General features: G+C 37.8%; 1 protein-coding gene across 3 annotated transcripts in view; it reads right to left on the reverse strand.

Moving 5' to 3' along the window:
- Positions 1-17,422, reverse strand: part of LOC127541237 (UDP-glucuronosyltransferase 2A1-like) — a 157,129-nt gene that overhangs the window by 76,483 nt on the left and 63,224 nt on the right. The window contains exon 1 of one of the 3 annotated variants that reach the window (XM_051966461.1): positions 11,908-12,037. The exons of 1 other annotated variant lie outside the window; for it this stretch is intronic. In XM_051966461.1, the coding sequence (XP_051822421.1) occupies positions 11,908-12,037 (130 nt within the window). Of the gene's footprint in view, positions 1-9,848; positions 9,868-11,907; positions 12,038-17,422 lie in introns of those variants that run through there. One more of the 3 variants, XM_051966467.1, reaches the window with a different exon arrangement.

Consider the following 17,422-nt stretch of genomic DNA (forward strand, 5'->3'; position numbering starts at 1 on the left):
GGGGCTGAAGAATACAACCCCTAACAGCTGGAGTCTCTCGGGACCTGGCCGCTCCCCCTTACCCCCCGACAGTGACTCAGCATGCTCTGGGATCTCAGAGCACAGGCGCACACAGTCCTGCTAGTGCCTCACTGCTGCCCCCTGCAGTCTGGAGAGGAAGCTTGGTAACATACCCAGCCCCCCCCCCCCCCCCCCCCAAGAAAGACTCCAGTTTTTTCTGTTTTTCTTTGGTAGTTTGTCTTTGATTATTAGACAGAATGAGCAAGAAGCTGAAGAGGACTTTAACCCTTGACAGCTTCTACACAGATAGAGAGCAGACTCTAAATCCTGAGGAGACTAAAAACAGACAGTCCCCAGGTGAATCCCCAAAGGAGGAGATCATCTGTTCCTCAGCACAGATGAACCTCATAGAAGTAATTAAAAAGGCTCTCACAAGGGAGCTAGAAGAAAAATGGGGAAAGCAGAGTGAGGCTTGGCAAAAGGAGAGGGAAGCTTGGGAAAAGGAGAGGGAGGCTTGGCAAAAGAGTCTGGAGAAAGTTAAAGAGAGAGTGGATAAAGAAGTAAAATCCTTGAAAAATAGGATTGGTGAACTGGAAAACAAAATTGGCGAAATGGAAAAAAATTCCACAGAACAAAAGAACTCAATGGGACAATTAGAAAAAGATTTTTAAAAAGTGAGTGAAGAAAATACTTCACTGAAAATCAGAACTGAACAAGTGGAATTGAATGACTCGAGGAGACAAGAAGAATCAGTCAAGCAAATCCAAAAAAATCAAACAATGGAGAAAAATGTGAAATACCTTCTGGGGAAGACAACAGACCTGGAAAACAGATCCAGGAGAGACAATTTGAGAATCATTGGACTTCCAGAAAAACATGATGAAAAAAAGAGCCTGGATACGATTTTCCAGGAAATTATCAAAGAGAACTGCCCAGAAGTCATAGGAACAGAGGAAAAAATAAACATTGAAAGGATTCATCGATCACCCACTGAAAGGGATCCTAAAATCAAAACACCAAGGAATATAGTGGCCAAATGCCAGAACCCTCAGATGAAGGAAAAAAAATATTGCAAGCAGCTAGAAAAACCCAATTCAAGTATCAAGGAGCCACAATAAGGATCACCCAGGATCTGGCAGCATCCACATTAAAAGATCGAAGGGCCTGGAATATGATATTCCGAAAGGCTAAGGGACTTGGTATGCAACCAAAAATAACTTACCCAGCGAGAATGAGCATCTTTTTCCAGGGAAGAAGATGGACATTCAACGAAGTAAGCGAATTTCATCTATTTCTGATGAAAAAACCAGAACTTAACAAAAAGTTTGATCTACAAATATAGAACTCAAGAGAAATCTAAAAAGGTAAAGATTAATCTTGGGAACTATATTTTGACTATATAGATGTATAAAGAATACATATATACCTTGTTCTAGAAATTGATGTGGAAAGGACATTGTATCAGAAAAAGGGTAAAGTGGGGGTAGTACATCTCATGAAGAGGCATAGGAAACCTATTATATCTGAGAGAAAGAATGGAGGGGGATGAATATAGTGGGTATCTTACTGCCTTCAGAATTGGCTTTAAGTGAAAAATCTTAAGACATATTCAATCTATGCTGAAACTTCTCCCACCTCATTGAAAAGTAGAAGGGAAAAGTGAAAAGGGAAGGAATAAGCTAAGCGGAAGGGAATACGGGAACTGGGAGGGAAAGGGGTAAGATAGGGGGAGGAACTCTAAGGCGGGGGGAGGGATACTAAAAAGGGAGGGCTGTGAGAAGCAAGTGGTGCTCACAAGCTTAATACTGGGAAGGGGGGGGGAAAGGGGAAAGAAGGGAGAAAAGCATAAACCGGGGTTAACAAGATGGCAAGTAATACAGAATTGGTCATTCTAACCATAAACGTGAACGGGGTAAACTCCCCCATAAAGAGGAAGCGGTTAGCAGAATGGATTAAAAGCCAGAATCCTACAATATGTTGTTTACAGGAAACACACCTGAAGCGGGGAGATACATGCAGGTTAAAGGTAAAAGGTTGGAGCAAAATCTACTATGCTTCAGGTGAAGTCAAAAAAGCAGGGGTAGCCATCCTGATCTCAGATCAAGCTAAAGCAAAAATTGATCTAATTAAAAGAGATAAGGAAGGGCACTATATCTTGCTAAAGGGTACCATGGATAATGAAGCACTATCTATATTAAACATATATGCACCAAGTGGGGTAGCATCTAAATTCTTAAAAGAGAAACTAAGAGAGCTGCAAGAAGAAATAGACAGTAAAACTATAATAGTGGGAGAGCTTAACCTTGCACTCTCAGAATTAGATAAATCAAACCACAAAATAAATAAGAAAGAAGTCAAAGAGGTAAATAGAATACTAGAAAAGTTAGATATGCTAGATCTCTGGAGAAAATGTAATGGAGACAGAAAGGAATACACTTTCTTTTCAGCAGTTCATGGAACCTATACAAAAATTGACCATATATTAGGACATAAAAACCTCAAACTCAAATGCAGTAAGGCAGAAATAGTAAAGGCATCCTTTTCAGACCACGATGCAATGAAAATTACATTCAACAAAAAACCAGGGGGAAGTAGACCAAAAAATAATTGGAAACTAAATAATCTCATACTAAAGAATGATTGGGTGAAACAGCAAATCATAGACATAATTAATAACTTCACCCAAGAAAACAATAATAATGAGACATCATACCAAAATGTATGGGATGCAGCCAAAGCGGTAATAAGGGGAAATCTCATATCTCTAGAGGCCTATTTGTATAAAATAGAGAAAGAGAAGGTCAATGAATTGGGTTTGCAACTAAAAATGCTAGAAAAGGAACAAATTAAAAACCCCCAGTCAAACACTAAGCTTGAAATTCTAAAAATAAAAGGTGAGATCAATAAAATTGAAAGTAAAAAAACTATTGAATTGATTAATAAAACTAAGAGTTGGTTCTATGAAAAAACTAACAAAATAGACAAACCCCTAGTAAATCTGATTAAAAAAAGGAAAGAGGAAAATCAAATTGTTAGTCTTAAAAATGAAAAGGGAGAACTCACCACTAACGAAGAGGAAATTAGAGCAATAATTAGGAGTTACTTTGCCCAACTTTATACCAATAAATTCGACAACTTAAATGAAATAGAAAAATACCTCCAAAAATATAGCTTGCCCAAACTAACAGAGGAAGAAGTAAATATCCTAAACAGTCCCATCTCAGAAAAAGAAATAGAACAAACTATCAATCAACTCCCTAAGAAAAAATCCCCAGGACCAGATGGATTTACATGTGAATTCTACCAAACATTTAAAGAACAATTAATTCCAATGTTATATAAACTATTTGAAAAAATAGGGATTGAAGGAGTCCTACCAAACTCCTTTTATGACACAGACATGGTACTGATACCTAAACCAGGTAGGCTGAAAACAAACTAAGAAACACTTAGTACTAGTCAAAGTCATACAATAATTATATGATTTTCACAGAGCTTAAGATTATTTTGAGGGTGAATTCAAAGGAGTGTTGTTATATGAATTCAAAGGAGTGTTGTCACACCAGTCCCAGGACACAGACTGCTTGTTTGATATTAGATCTGGAAAATAGACTGTCTCTTAATATCTTAACATCAGGTCATCCTTCTGCTGATCTTGTTGAGTTGTGTGGTAGAGATCACAAGGAGTCCAATTTTGGATCCTATTTGAGGAGTTTCCATTGGAAGAGCTTCCTAAACCTCTCTAATTCTTTTCAAATGGCTTTTCAAATCAGAGTCTGATATTCTTCCTAGTGATTATCATGCTATTTTATGGACAACTGTGACCTGGGAGTGAAATGGACAAATCTCTCCTTTCCGCCTCGGGCCAGCAGAAGAAAGTTTGCTTAGTTAGATTGGGGATCTCTTTTGTATTTCAAAAGACCGGGTCAACGATGCCCTTAAGGTTATCTGTTCCAGGTGGGTGGTCTATTTATGCAACAGAATACCTACTCCCACCCTGTAGTAAAATGCTAATCACAGATTCCAATGTAATAATAGCCAAACAAATATAAAAGCTATCCCTAGTGTTGTGAGGGCAGGGAATTCAATTAGAACTCCGGCCTGAGCTTGTTACCAAATAAATCCTAAATCTACCTCATTGTGGCTGTCTCGAATTTTATTGCCTGGGCTATTTCAGGATATAATAGTTTCCATGACTGAAAGAAAGAGGACCAGGCTCTTCTGAATATCCCAAATGATCTCATTAACAATAATCTCTTGTTCTAGCAGTATTTGATATTTTGGCAGACATTTCTACAATTTAGCTTACTATTACTGAGTTTTCAGATATTTTTCAATGGCATTCATATTGTTGGAAATGATCATATTGGTTCGCATTTCTTATTCTACTATATTTACCCTTACCCTGAAGTCCAGAACCCCTTTAGGGTTTAGGGTTGTATGCCTAAAAATTTAAGGTGATGTTTCCTGATACTTCAAAATGCCAAGGAGTCTTAAAAAAAATTCACAAAAACCATCTGCTAATGCATGTTCACACAGAATGGTCTTAAGAATTCAGTTGAACCATTCTACTAGCCATCTTTTGTCTGTAGATGATAGATAGAAGTATAATAACACAAATAATCTGAAGATCTGCAACAGATACTCAAAGAGATGACATATAAAGCCCTATTTTTCATAACTTTGGTATGGCTTTTCAGCTGACCTGATCTGGATAAATATTTATCAACTTTTTTTAAAAATAAAAACAGGAAAAGAAAAAAGAAAAACAGAAAAGGAATACAAACAAAAGAAAACATTGCCATGTACCCAGCAGTACATTGGGGAGAACTGAAAATATATAATCACAAATTACAAGTTCAAGAAAGTATATGTATATATTAGTAGAAAAACTTCATGAGTCTATCTTTGCTTTACTTCCTTGTAAATTGTTCTTTTGTTCTCTACTGAACACCTTTTTGACTTTATTCCTTTTTTTCTCCTTTCTTCCCCCTATCCACCCTGAACCAGGCTATGGTTATGAAAGGATATATTTATGTTTACATCTGTCAATTTATACATACACATACATACCCATAGAGAAACATTCCCCCCCAACTACAGACACATATTTCGCATTCCTGCTGACACTTTGCTTTAATTTCTGCTCCTTAATTTGCCTTGCTATTACTTAAGCTTCCAACACCTATGGATTTTTCCATTATCTTCTTCCTTCACCCTTTGCTTCCATTCCCTCCTTATTTTTTTGTGGATTTTGGAGGGTACTATACCCTTCAGGTATATATGTTGCCTCTTTAACCCATTTCTAATGTGAATAGGTTTTTGGAACTTCAAGCCCATCTTCCCCTGCTAATGCTTCTCTGCAACTCATTTGCATAATATGATTACTATTTTTTACCTTAACTCTGTCTCAATATTTCTTTTGATCTGCCCTAAAGTTGATGTCAGAGTTAAACACATGGTGCATATTTCCCATGTAAAAAAAAAAGAATTTGTCCATCTGAGTTGCTTAAAATTGATCTTTGATATTGGTTCTTATATGTTAAATTTTCTATTAAGTTGGGTTTCTTTAATAGAAAGCCCTGAAAATGCATTTTTCCTCATTCAGTATGAGTTAATTTTGCTGAATATGATATTTTGATCTCAAGCTTAGTTCGTTTTATCATTGGTAGTTATGATTCCAGGACTTGTGATCTTTTATTGTGGCTTCTAAGTCTTATACAATTCTCATTGTAGCTTCAGTATATTTTAATGTTTTTTCTTGATTCTTGCAAATTTTTCTCTTTGATCTGGGGAATTTTGAAATTTGTCAGTAATATTCCTATGTGTTTTCCATAGAGGATCTCATTGAGGGGATGATCAGTGGATTTTTTTCTATTTCTAATTTCCTCTCATATTCTATAACTGCAGGACAATTTTCTTGGATTTTTTCTTGCATTATTGTGTCAAGATTCTTTTTTTTTTTATCATAACTTTCAGGCAGTCCAATTATTCTTATATTCTTTCTTCTTGATTTTTCTCCAGATCTGTTTTTTTTTTTAAATGTCTCACATACTGTTCTATTTTTTGTAATGGGCTGAGGCTTGAGTTGATGCACTGAGGTCCCAAACGTGTGAGGCTAACTAGTAATTGGACCATACTCTATTAATATATATACTTGGGAAAAGAATGGCCCTCGCCCACTCTTTGTGCAAGTCCTGATGTGTTGTATAGGAAATGACGATTTTGGTGGGTGGAGGCAGGGTTGTAGAAAGGGAAGTGGAAAGAGAGACTGCTGGCTGGCATCTTGTCATAGCTGCTTGCATTACTATCATGACCGCCCTTCACCTCTGATCCCCCTCTGCTAGCTGGCTTCCTATTGCAGCTGCCCATATTGCTATCGCAATCCTTCTTCATCTCTACTGAGAATAAATATTGAAGATTTTTCCTTTAACCTGAATTCCTGGCTCTGGCTGATTTTAAATACGCAGTCATTACAATTTTTTCATTCTTTATAATCTGTTATTTCTTGGTCTTCCATTGCTTTACTGGTCTCCCCTTGTCCAATTCTAATTTTCAACGAGTTATTTTTATCTTTGAGACTTTGTACTGCAATACGTTAGTTTCCCTGCCTCAGTTTCCCTGAATTGTTCTGCCTCAGTCTCCCTGGTAGCCAGCTCCCTTTCCTTACTTCATTAAGACTGAGAGAATTGGGGCCTCAAACCTCTGACCAGTCTCACATTCTAAAGAGTCATAAAACTTCAGATGGTTTATCTCAAATACCTGGTTATCTCCTGCCTCAGACTTCTATCTTCTGTTGACCATGTTTTTGACCCCCAACCTATCAGAATTAAAAAGTTATGGTCCTTTTCTGGAATTTCCAATCTCCCAATGTTCTCTGTTCCGCCCCTCCCCCCTCCTCATTGTTGTCTCCCTGATAGCTGGAACCCTATAAAATTCTCTGGAATTATTTGCTTGATGCTGGATGTTTTAAGGCAAGAGTCCCATCCAGCCCACTGGCTATGGCTAGTCCAAATTCTCCACTATTAAAATATTAAAAACCTAATCTCTGTCTTGCTTCAGGTTCTCTGCTATTACATTTCCTCTTTTTCTAGTTGGTTAATGTTATTTTCATAATCTTCTTGTTTTTCTTAGTTTTTATTTTTAAAGTTTTTTCCCCCATGCCTCATTTGATTTCTAAATTTTTTTGAGTTCTTCTGTAAATGCTCTCTGAGCATGGAGCCATTTCACATTACTCTTTGGGGTAGAAGATTTTTTTGTACTTCAGTGTCCTCCTCTGAATAAGAATCCCAGTTTTTCCTGTTCTCATAATAGGGAGGTTCTCTAGGGGGTTCATTTTTTTTAAGAAGCATTATTAGCAAAAACACTTCTAATCCAGAGGTGGGGGGATGGTGCCTCAAGCTTCCCCTCAGGTCTCCACTTTGACCAGGAACCCCAAACCAAGAGCTCCACTCTTTTTCAACTGATCACAGCCAGCAGTGTCCCTACTCCCCAGCTTCTGCACTTCTTGGGTGCTTCTCCCTTGGGGCTATGACTCAGCATTATAGTGGGTTCTACGATTCCCAAACAGTTGAGGTTCACTTTGTTCAGGATTCAGACCCAAATTCTCCAAAAGTGAAAGTCCCTGTGGTTTCTGCTGAAGTTCCAGCAACACCCACAGCCTGAGGGCTCCCCACTTAGAGCCAAGTGTTTGCACTTGGCTAGTTAGCAAGGAGGTATTTGCACTTCAGACAGGTTAATTCCCAGGCTGGGGTCTTCCTTCAAATATTCTTGGGTTGTATCAGGAGGACCTGTTCTACCCGAAGTTTTCTTGATTTTTTCACCAGTCTATGTTCAGAACTCTGAGGCATAAATTTGTTTTGCATGTGGGGGAAATCATGAAAGCTTAAAATTTACCAATGTACTGTGCCATTTTCCCAGAATCCTCATTTATGAATTTGTTCATCTAAATTGCTTCTTCTAAGGGATAGAAGGAGTTTTCTCTTGTTTGATGATAGATTCTTACTCCAAAATCCTGATATCTCTTTTTTGAGATAGGAAAGTTGAGTAACCAAATTTTACTGGATATGGAATCTCACCTAGCTTCATGTTCTTCAATAACCCTTATGTTTTTCATCTGTTTGGTAGGTAATTTTGCACAAAATTCTAAAATATTAGGAAATATCCTGTTTTCCAGAGTTAAGACCCAGCAGGCAGTTGGTGCTTTGAGCTTGGCAACAATCCTTTACACACTCTCTCTTAGGGTGATCTTACCACCTGGGAAAATTATATAACTGCTGTATGGCTTTGACTAGCACCAAGTGTTCTCTGATCTTGGATAAGTTCTGTGCATGTAGGCTTGAGTCAAATGATTCAAATGGCTTTTTTAGCCTGTAAAACAATTTCCTCATCATTTTTTTTTCACTGTCAGGTACTAACAAGGGGCAAAATTTCCCAATTTGTTGTGAAGTCACTGCCAGTTTCTGGGAAAACATTTAGAGTTTATCTAAACAAGTACTTGAAATAGGAATTCTGCAATATGGGGTAGTTTAGAATTGCTTGGGCAGTTTCTCTCTATCAATAAGAATATAAGGTACTTCATGAACAATATATATGTCTCCACAGATATCAGTACAACATGGCCTAACTCTGCCTGATAGCAACCTCCTTACTGCTCACTTCTGAAGTGAAAATAGTCTCCCTGTCCACTGACCTCCTTTTTGCCAAACCTAATAAGCTGAAGGCTCTTTTTGTCTTCTTTGACCTTGAAAAATATACCTTTTCAAACCTCTCTTGACTGATCCATTTTTATCCTATTGTTGCTGAGATGTAGCAGTATATATGGAACCCTCACCAGCCACTGCTTGAAGTTTTTCAAATTATACTGTCTCTTGGAGCCCAGAATGCTAATTTAGATTAGAGAGGATGCATTCTGGGTTTGCATTCTGAATCTACAAGTCAATATGACTAGAATGAACAAATCAGATCAGATTATTTTAAAGACCATCAGATATTAAGATATTCCTTTTCATTATCCAAGGGGAGAAAAGGGAAGAGAAGGGAAGAGAAAGGAAGGCAAAAGAGGGGAAGGGAAGGGAAGGGAAGGGAAGAGAGGGGAGGGTTAGGGAGGAAAAACGAAGGGGAAAGGAGGAGAGGGGAAATCCCAACTCGGGCCACAAAGAATTGGACATGAATAAAATGATTAAACAACAAAAATAGGAATTGCTTCTAGAAGATTTATAATCTCTTCCTCCCCAACAATCACAGTTATTAAGGACCTCAAAAAAATAAGATCTCATTCCCAAAGTCTTATCAGATTGTTCAATATGACACCTGGATTTATTTTTTATCAGTAGCCATAACATTAAAGAGGATGCATTATCATTTGCTTTGTCAATATCCTCTCCATCTCTCAATTCCATAAGGATCATGGGGAGGGACTCTTTGTCAGACCTTCAACTAAAACTTTCTATATGTATTTTCTCCCATTAATACACTCCTAGAAAATGTTGTCCTTCTTTTCTGTTTATCCTCCAGAACACAACAGTGTTTTGCACATTAGCTGTGCTTAACAAACGCTTTTACACTCATTCCTTGCTTTATTATTCTTGTTACCCCACTTTTCTGTTTTGACTACAGATTCAAACTTCAGATTATTTAGTAAGTTTTAGATGGCAGTTTTCAGGTTTCTTTGGAGAAGTGAATCGTTTTGTCACAAAACATCCCATATCAGATGGCAATTTAAAAAAACCTGATTTTTTTTTTTCATGACATTAAAGTCCTGCCCATTCACACCAAGATGCATAAGGATGTCAGGGCATTAATGAACAGGTTTGAGATAAAAACCAATGAAGAAAACACAGGCTTACCTAGCACCTCACTGTAAAACTGGTCCCAATCCTTCACATCAACATGCTGAAACCAAAAGTCAAAGTAAATGTAGAAAAGCATATTTTTCACCCTCTCCATAAAAGTCATCTTGTCAGTCAACATTGTCATGGGGACAGGCACATAAGAAGGAGGAGACCGGAGTCCTCCGCAGTATTTTTCATAGTAATTGCCCATGCTGAAGCGCAGACTATAGATGAAGGGTATTCCAAGTACCTCTGCTATGAGCTCAGCACAAAGACAAACAGCATCAGAAATAACAACATCATATCTGCCTTTCTTCAATTTCTCCATAAGGTCTTTGTTTAGAACAACGCTCTCACAATGATGTTTCATCATCCCTGAGGTCTTGAAAAACATGTCTTGCATGTCTGCACCATAGGCTAATAGTGGAAGTTTTTGCCATTCGTAAGTCCAAAGTGTGACAAAGATTTCAAAAAATTTCACCAAATCCTCTTGTTTAGTCCTCACAGGGAAAACCTCAGCATGGAGCCTGGATGAATTACTGGGATCAACAAGAATAGTAGCTGAGGGTGTCAGCACAGTCACCTCATGGCCCCTCTCTAGGAGCTCATCCAAGATGGTCTTCAGATTGATCCAGTGACTATACTCCATTGGCCATACCAGGACCTTCCCACAAAACCCACAGCTAAAGGAAGACAGCTGCAGCAGCCAAAGAGCTGAAACCCACTTCTCAGACCTCATGGTTATTTCTGCTTTACAAACTACTGAGCTTATATTGATTATCACTGTAAGGAAGTTAAAATTTAACTTACATTTCTAAATTTCTTGTCCCAATAAGGAGACTTTAGTTTTAAGATAAGTTTTAAGGAGACCTTGAATAAGTAAGGAGTCAATGAACATATGGCACAGGCCATAGTATCCATGGAGGATATTTAGCTGCTATTAAAGTCCCCAATTTGCACAAAATCTTATGTCCCCATTCTTTGTTGGTGCTTTATGCAGAGATCATAGAATACTATAATTGCTCTACTTTAATATTAGCCCTTTTCAAATATTAATATTACTTCATTCTTTAAAGACATATAGATTTTGTTCTGAAATAAATTCATTGTATCTTAAACCTCATTGCCATTAGATTTCAAAATGAGCTACCTTACAAGCACTGTCCTTCCAGAAGTAGCTGAGGAAATTGAGTCAGATCAGAGAAATAGCTGTTCTTATTTCTTATTCTTTAAGCTACCTTCTAGCTGCAAAGAATATTCTTTATTAAACTGCATTAGGATATGTTAAATTGTCTGTGGCCTATTTGTTGCTTCCTTCGACAAGATTATAGGTTTATCACAAAATCATTTATTTAGAAGGGAAGTGCTTCTTAGTGTGGAAGTAATATGGAAAGGAGAATAGGATCAATTCTTTTGCTTCTTGCAGATTCTCAAAGTAACTCTAATTCATTTTTTAAAAAGGAGTAGAGTGCTAAAACAATCTCTACACTCACTTCTAGAACAAAAGTTAAACAATTTATCTCCAATCACCTTTGTCCCTATCTTCTAATAACCCTTGACCTTAGTAGCTAAGGTCTGAAGTTTCTGGATGCTACAGATCCAGCTGCTAGTAGGCATTTCCATCGATCAGGTACAAATAATCATGCCATAAACATGCTCGGGTCAAGATAAAAGAAGTTGTCAACAACAGGGAGACTGACAAACACAAGGGTTTGTAATCAGATTTGTTCAACATATTGTCCCAGATGTACCCATAAGACTCAATATTTTATTATATTTCAATATCTATTTTTAAAAACCCAAACAAAACAAAACAAAATGATATCCTTAGCTAGATTAAAGAGTTTCTGGGAATAGCATCTAGAATAAGGAAAACTTTTACTTTGGAAAACCAGGTGCTATTGATAGGACAGGCAAACCTGCTTACCTAAATCAGGAAACCATCAAAGGAGGGAAAGGGAATGACAGGGAAAGAAACTTATTGCTCCCATGATTCACACCAAGATGCATAAAGATGCCAGGACATTATTGAACAGGTTTGACATGAAAACCAGTGAAGAAACCACAGACTTACCTAGCACCTCACTGTAAAACTGGTCCCAATCCTTCACATCAAAATTCTGGAACCAAAAGTCAAAGTAAATGTAGAAAAGCATATTTTTCACCCTCTCCATAAAGGTCATCTTGTCAGTCAATATTGCCATGGGGACAGGCACATAGGAAGGAGGGGATGGGAGTCCTCCACAGTATTTTTCAAAGTAATTGCCCATGCTGAAGCGCAGACTATAGATGAAGGGTATTCCAAGTATCTCTGCTATGAGCTCAGCACAAGGACAAATAGCGTCAGAAATAACTACTTCATATCTGCCTTTCTTCAATTTCTCCATAAGGTCTTTGTTCAGAACGGCACTCTCACAATGCTGTTTCACCAGCTTTGAATACTGGAACACCATGTCTTGCATGGCTGCACCATACTCCAGTGGTGGAAGTTTTCGCCATTCATAACTCCAAAGTGTGATAAGGTTTTCAAAAAATTTCGCTAAATCCTCTTGATTTATCCTCACAGGAAAAACCTCAGCGTGGAGCCCAGATGAATTACTGGGGTCAACAAAAACAGTAGCCGAGGGTGTCAGCACAGTCACCTCATGGCCCCTGTCTAGGAGCTCATCCAAGATGGTCTTTAGGTTGATCCAGTGACTATACTCCATTGGCCATACCAGGACCTTCCCACAAAACGCACAGCTAAAGTAAAACAGCTGCAGCAGCCAAAGAGCTGAAATCCATTTCTCAGACCTCATGGTTATTTCTGCTTTACAAATTACTAGTCTCTTTCCAGTATGAGTCTCTGTATATATTGATTATTGCCAATAAGACAGTTAAAATTTAACTTATATCTTTGAATTCCTTATTCAAATAGTCATAGTTAGTGATAATCAACAGGAGTTAATACATCTCATGGCTTTCCTGCAAGAGAAAAATAATTGTCTGGTATCATTCATGTTCCTAATTTGCACAAAGTTTATGTTTTTATCCATTATTTGAACTACTTTACTAAATAGGGTTCTTCAGGAACTAGAGAATAATTGTAATCATTGGACTTTAAATGTTAATAGTATTTAATTTTTTTTTAAGGCACACAGGTTTTAGAGGAAAATGTTCTCATTTTTCTCTATCTCACTTGTATCTCAAGTTTCCCTGATCTTAGATTTCAAGATGAGACATTTTATCATCACTGTCCTCTGAAGATTAACTGAGAAAAATGAGTTAAGATTCTATTTTTCAACCCGTCTCACTTAGTTGTACATAATTGAATACCAAAGGAGACCAGCCCCTAATTTCACTAGGGAAACTGCTTCTATACATTCTTTCTTCACTTCTATTGTTTTTGATCTAAAATAGATATTTTCCCAAATGTTTATCATGAAGCACATGGGCTTGGGGGCATTTAAGTGGCATATTGGATAGAATGCCAGGCCTTGAATTAGGAAGACTTATTCCTGAGTTCAAATTTGGCCCCAGACAGTTATTCTGGTACAATGTCCTTTCCACATCAATTTCTAGAACAAGGTATACATGTATTCTTTATACATCTATATAGTCAAAATATAGTTCCCAAGATTAATCTTTGCCTTTTTAGATTTCTCTTGAGTTCTATATTTGTAGATCAAACTTTTTGTTAAGTTCTGGTTTTTTCATCAGAAATAGATGAAATTCGCTTACTTCGTTGAATGTCCATCTTCTTCCCTGGAAAAAGATGCTCATTCTCGCTGGGTAAGTTATTTTTGGTTGCATACCAAGTCCCTTAGCCTTTCGGAATATCATATTCCAGGCCCTTCGATCTTTTAATGTGGATGCTGCCAGATCCTGGGTGATCCTTATTGTGGCTCCTTGATACTTGAATTGGGTTTTTCTAGCCGCTTGCAATATTTTTTTTCCTTCATCTGAGGGTTCTGGCATTTGGCCACTATATTCCTTAGTGTTTTGATTTTAGGATCCCTTTCAATGGGTGATCAATGAATCCTTTCAATGTTTATTTTTTCCTCTGTTCCTATGACTTCTGGGCAGTTCTCTTTGATAATTTCCTGGAAAATCGTGTCCAGACTCTTTTTTTCATCATGTTTTTCTGGAATTCCAATGATTCTCAAATTGTCTCTCCTGGATCTGTTTTCCAGGTCTGTTGTCTTCCCCAGAAGGTATTTCACATTTTTCTCCATTGTTTGATTTTTTTGGATTTGCTTGACTGATTCTTCTTGTCTCCTCGAGTCATTCAATTCCACTTGTTCAATTCTGATTTTCAGTGAAGTATTTTCTTCACTCACTTTTTAAAAATCTTTTTCTAATTGTCCCATTGAGTTCTTTTGTTCTGTGGAATTTTTTTCCATTTCGCCAATTTTGTTTTCCAGTTCACCAATCCTATTTTTCAAGGATTTTACTTCTTTATCCACTCTCTCTTTAACTTTCTCCAGGCTCTTTTGCCAAGCCTCACTCTGCTTTCCCCATTTTTCTTCTAGCTCCCTTGTGAGAGCCTTTTTAATTACTTCTATGAGGTTCATCTGTGCTGAGGAACAGATGATCTCCTCCTTTGGGGATTCACCTGGGGACTGTCTGTTTTTAGTCTCCTCAGGATTTAGAGTCTGCTCTCTATCTGTGTAGAAGCTGTCAAGGGTTAAAGTCCTCTTCAGCTTCTTGCTCATTCTGTCTAATAATCAAAGACAAACTACCAAAGAAAACAGAAAAAACTGGAGTCTTTCTTTGGGGGGGGAGGGTCTGGGTATGTTACCGAGCTTCCTCTACAGACTGCGGGGGGCAGCAGTGAGGCACTAGCAGGACTGTGTGCGCCTGTGCTCTGAGATCCCAGAGCATGCTGAGTCACTGTGGGGGGGGGGGGGGAAAGGGGGGGCGGCCAGGTCCCGAGAGATTCCAGCTGTTTGGGGTTGTATTCTCCAGCCCCGGTGTTTTTAGCTTCTCTGCTGGGCTGCTGACTTGCTGCCGGAGCAAAGTATCCAGTCCTGTAGCGAAGCTCTCCCCGCAGAGACGGCTGCGATCACTCCCCACCCCCTCTCCAGTCTGCTCCCGTGCTCTCACTGCCGCTGCCCGCCGCCTGCGCCCGATCTAAAACCGTCCCAGCCCTCCAGTAAAGACAGACCTTTCTTGGCGAATCTCAAGGATGGCTTCTCTTGGTAAGTATTTGTAGGTTTTTTTTCAGTCAAGCATTAATTCAGAGGCTTGTAATGAAATGGATAGTGAGAGAAAGCGTGGAGCTTATGCAGCTGTGAGCCTCCTCTCCACCATCTTAACCGGAAGTCCTTTCCTATCTTTTATCATGATAATTGCTAAAACTTGTGTGATCCTAATTGTGGCTTACATTTGAATATTTCATTCTGAAAACTTGCAATATTTTTCCCTTGACTTAGGAGTTTCTAGAATTTGGCTATAATATTTCTGAGAATTTTCATTTTGAGATTTCTCTTGGGAGATGACTAGTGAATTTTTTTTGATTTTTACTTTTTTCTCTTGTTTTAAGACGTCTTAGAATTAAAAAAAAATCTGAGATAAAAAAAATTTATTTTTTGGAATATGATATCTAGACTTTTTTTTTGTAACTGTTGTTTGTGGATTTTAGGTAATCCAGTGATTCTAAATTATATATCTCCTAGATCTATCTCCTGGTTTTATGAGACTTTTTATATTTTCTTATGAGATATTTCATATTTCCTGCTACTTTTTCAGTATTTTGACTTCATTTTATTATTTCTTGATGTTTTATGGATTTATTTGCTTTCATCTGTACAATTTTAACTTTTAAGGAATTATTTTCTTCAATAATGATGAGGTTAGGGAACCAAATGATGCAGTCAGTGGCAGTACAGAATTGTGGGCACCCCTCTTTGGTCAACGCAGGTCCAATGTGATAGAATTCACAAACCTGAAATATTAGACTGGCAAAAAGGAAGCTTATTTTGCCACTGCAGAAGTCAGCTTTTGCTAGGAAGACTAACTTCCGAGTGACAAAGTCCTGGCAGAGAGATAAAGATCCTAGTAGAGAAATCCTGGCAGAGAGATAAACAGAGATGTTAACACTGAGAAGAGACTGTCTTCACAGCAGGCAGGGATCCTGACAGGCAGATATGTCAAGAAAAAAGAAAGGTTCTTTGGCATGGTATGGTCCTGCTTTTAGACCTCTGCAAAGAAATGAGCCACAAATACCCTTTAATAAGAAATCTGAGACGGAAGTTTCAACTGAATGAAATTCCTTCAGTGTTGTCACTGCCCCCAGGCCTAGATTTCCAGTTGAATAAAATAGGAGTGGTCCTGGACTAATTTTCAGTTCAGTTGAGGGTGCATCCAGCTACTCAATAAAAATATCAAATCCAAATCTCCAGCTAAATGAGACCACTTAAGTTCGAGCTAAGTAGGGAGTGGTCCTGGGCCAATCTTAATGAAACCCCTTAACTGCCCCGAAGGGTGGGTCCCTGTCAGAGGAGAGTTTTAGGGCTCACTCCAAAAGTCAAGAAGAACAGTTTCAAGGAGGACAGTTTCAGAGTTCCCCCCATCAGTAATATTTTGAACCTCCTTTTACTAACCTGTTAATTCTATGTTTATAACTTTCTTTCAAAGCATTCACCCCGCTACCCCTATTTTCCCCACACCTCTCTTATATGGTTTGTTTTTGTTGCTTTTCTTTTGAGAGGCAATTGAGATTAAATGACTTATCCAGGGTTACCCAGCTAGAAAATGTTAAATATCTGAGGCCAGATTTGAACTCAGGTTCTCCTAACTCCAGAGCCAGTGCTCTATTCACTGCATTGTCTAATTGTTCTTATAAATGGTTTTTAATTTTTTTTTGTTTTTTTTAATTTCTTGCTTTAACTCTTTTAAGAATTCTTGTTGAGGTCTTATGATGAAGAAAGCCATTTGCATCCAGAGAGAGGACAGTAGGAACTAAATATAGACCACAACATAATATTTTCACTCTTCTTATTGTTTTGTTGCATTTTGTTTTCTTTCTCAATTTTTTTTTTTCCTTTTTGATCTGATTTTTCTTGTGTAGCATGATAATTGGGGAAATATGTATAGAGGATTTGTACATGTTCAACATATATTGGATCACTTGCCAACTGGGGGATGGAATGAGGGAATGGAGGGAAAAAATAGAACACAATGTTTTGTAGGGGTGAATGGTGAAAATTATCCATGTATATATTTTGAAAATAAAAAGCTTTAATGAAGTAAAATAAATGTCTAATTAAAAAAAAAAGAGTTCTCATTGAGTTTGTGTCCAAACTACATTTTTCTTTGAAATTCTTCTTGTAGATGTTTTCAAGTTATTTTGTTTGTGTCTTCTGTGTTTTATGTGACCTTCCCTGTCATCAAAGTAGTTCTTTAAGGTTAGTTTCTTTTTTTGTTTGTTTGTTGGCTCATTCTTTCAGGCTACTTTTTGATTTTGGATTTTTTGTTAATGTAGAGTCCTGCTAACTTCTGAGGGGAGAGGGTGTTTGAGATGAACTTCTATCTTTTTATGTCTTTGTGTTTCATATCTGTCTAAGAGCCTGCAAGTATTCAGTGCTTCCAAGGGGTGTGATCGTGAG

This window comes from Antechinus flavipes, chromosome 6 (genome assembly GCF_016432865.1).
Source record: "Antechinus flavipes isolate AdamAnt ecotype Samford, QLD, Australia chromosome 6, AdamAnt_v2, whole genome shotgun sequence".
NCBI classification, from domain to species: domain Eukaryota; kingdom Metazoa; phylum Chordata; class Mammalia; order Dasyuromorphia; family Dasyuridae; genus Antechinus; species Antechinus flavipes.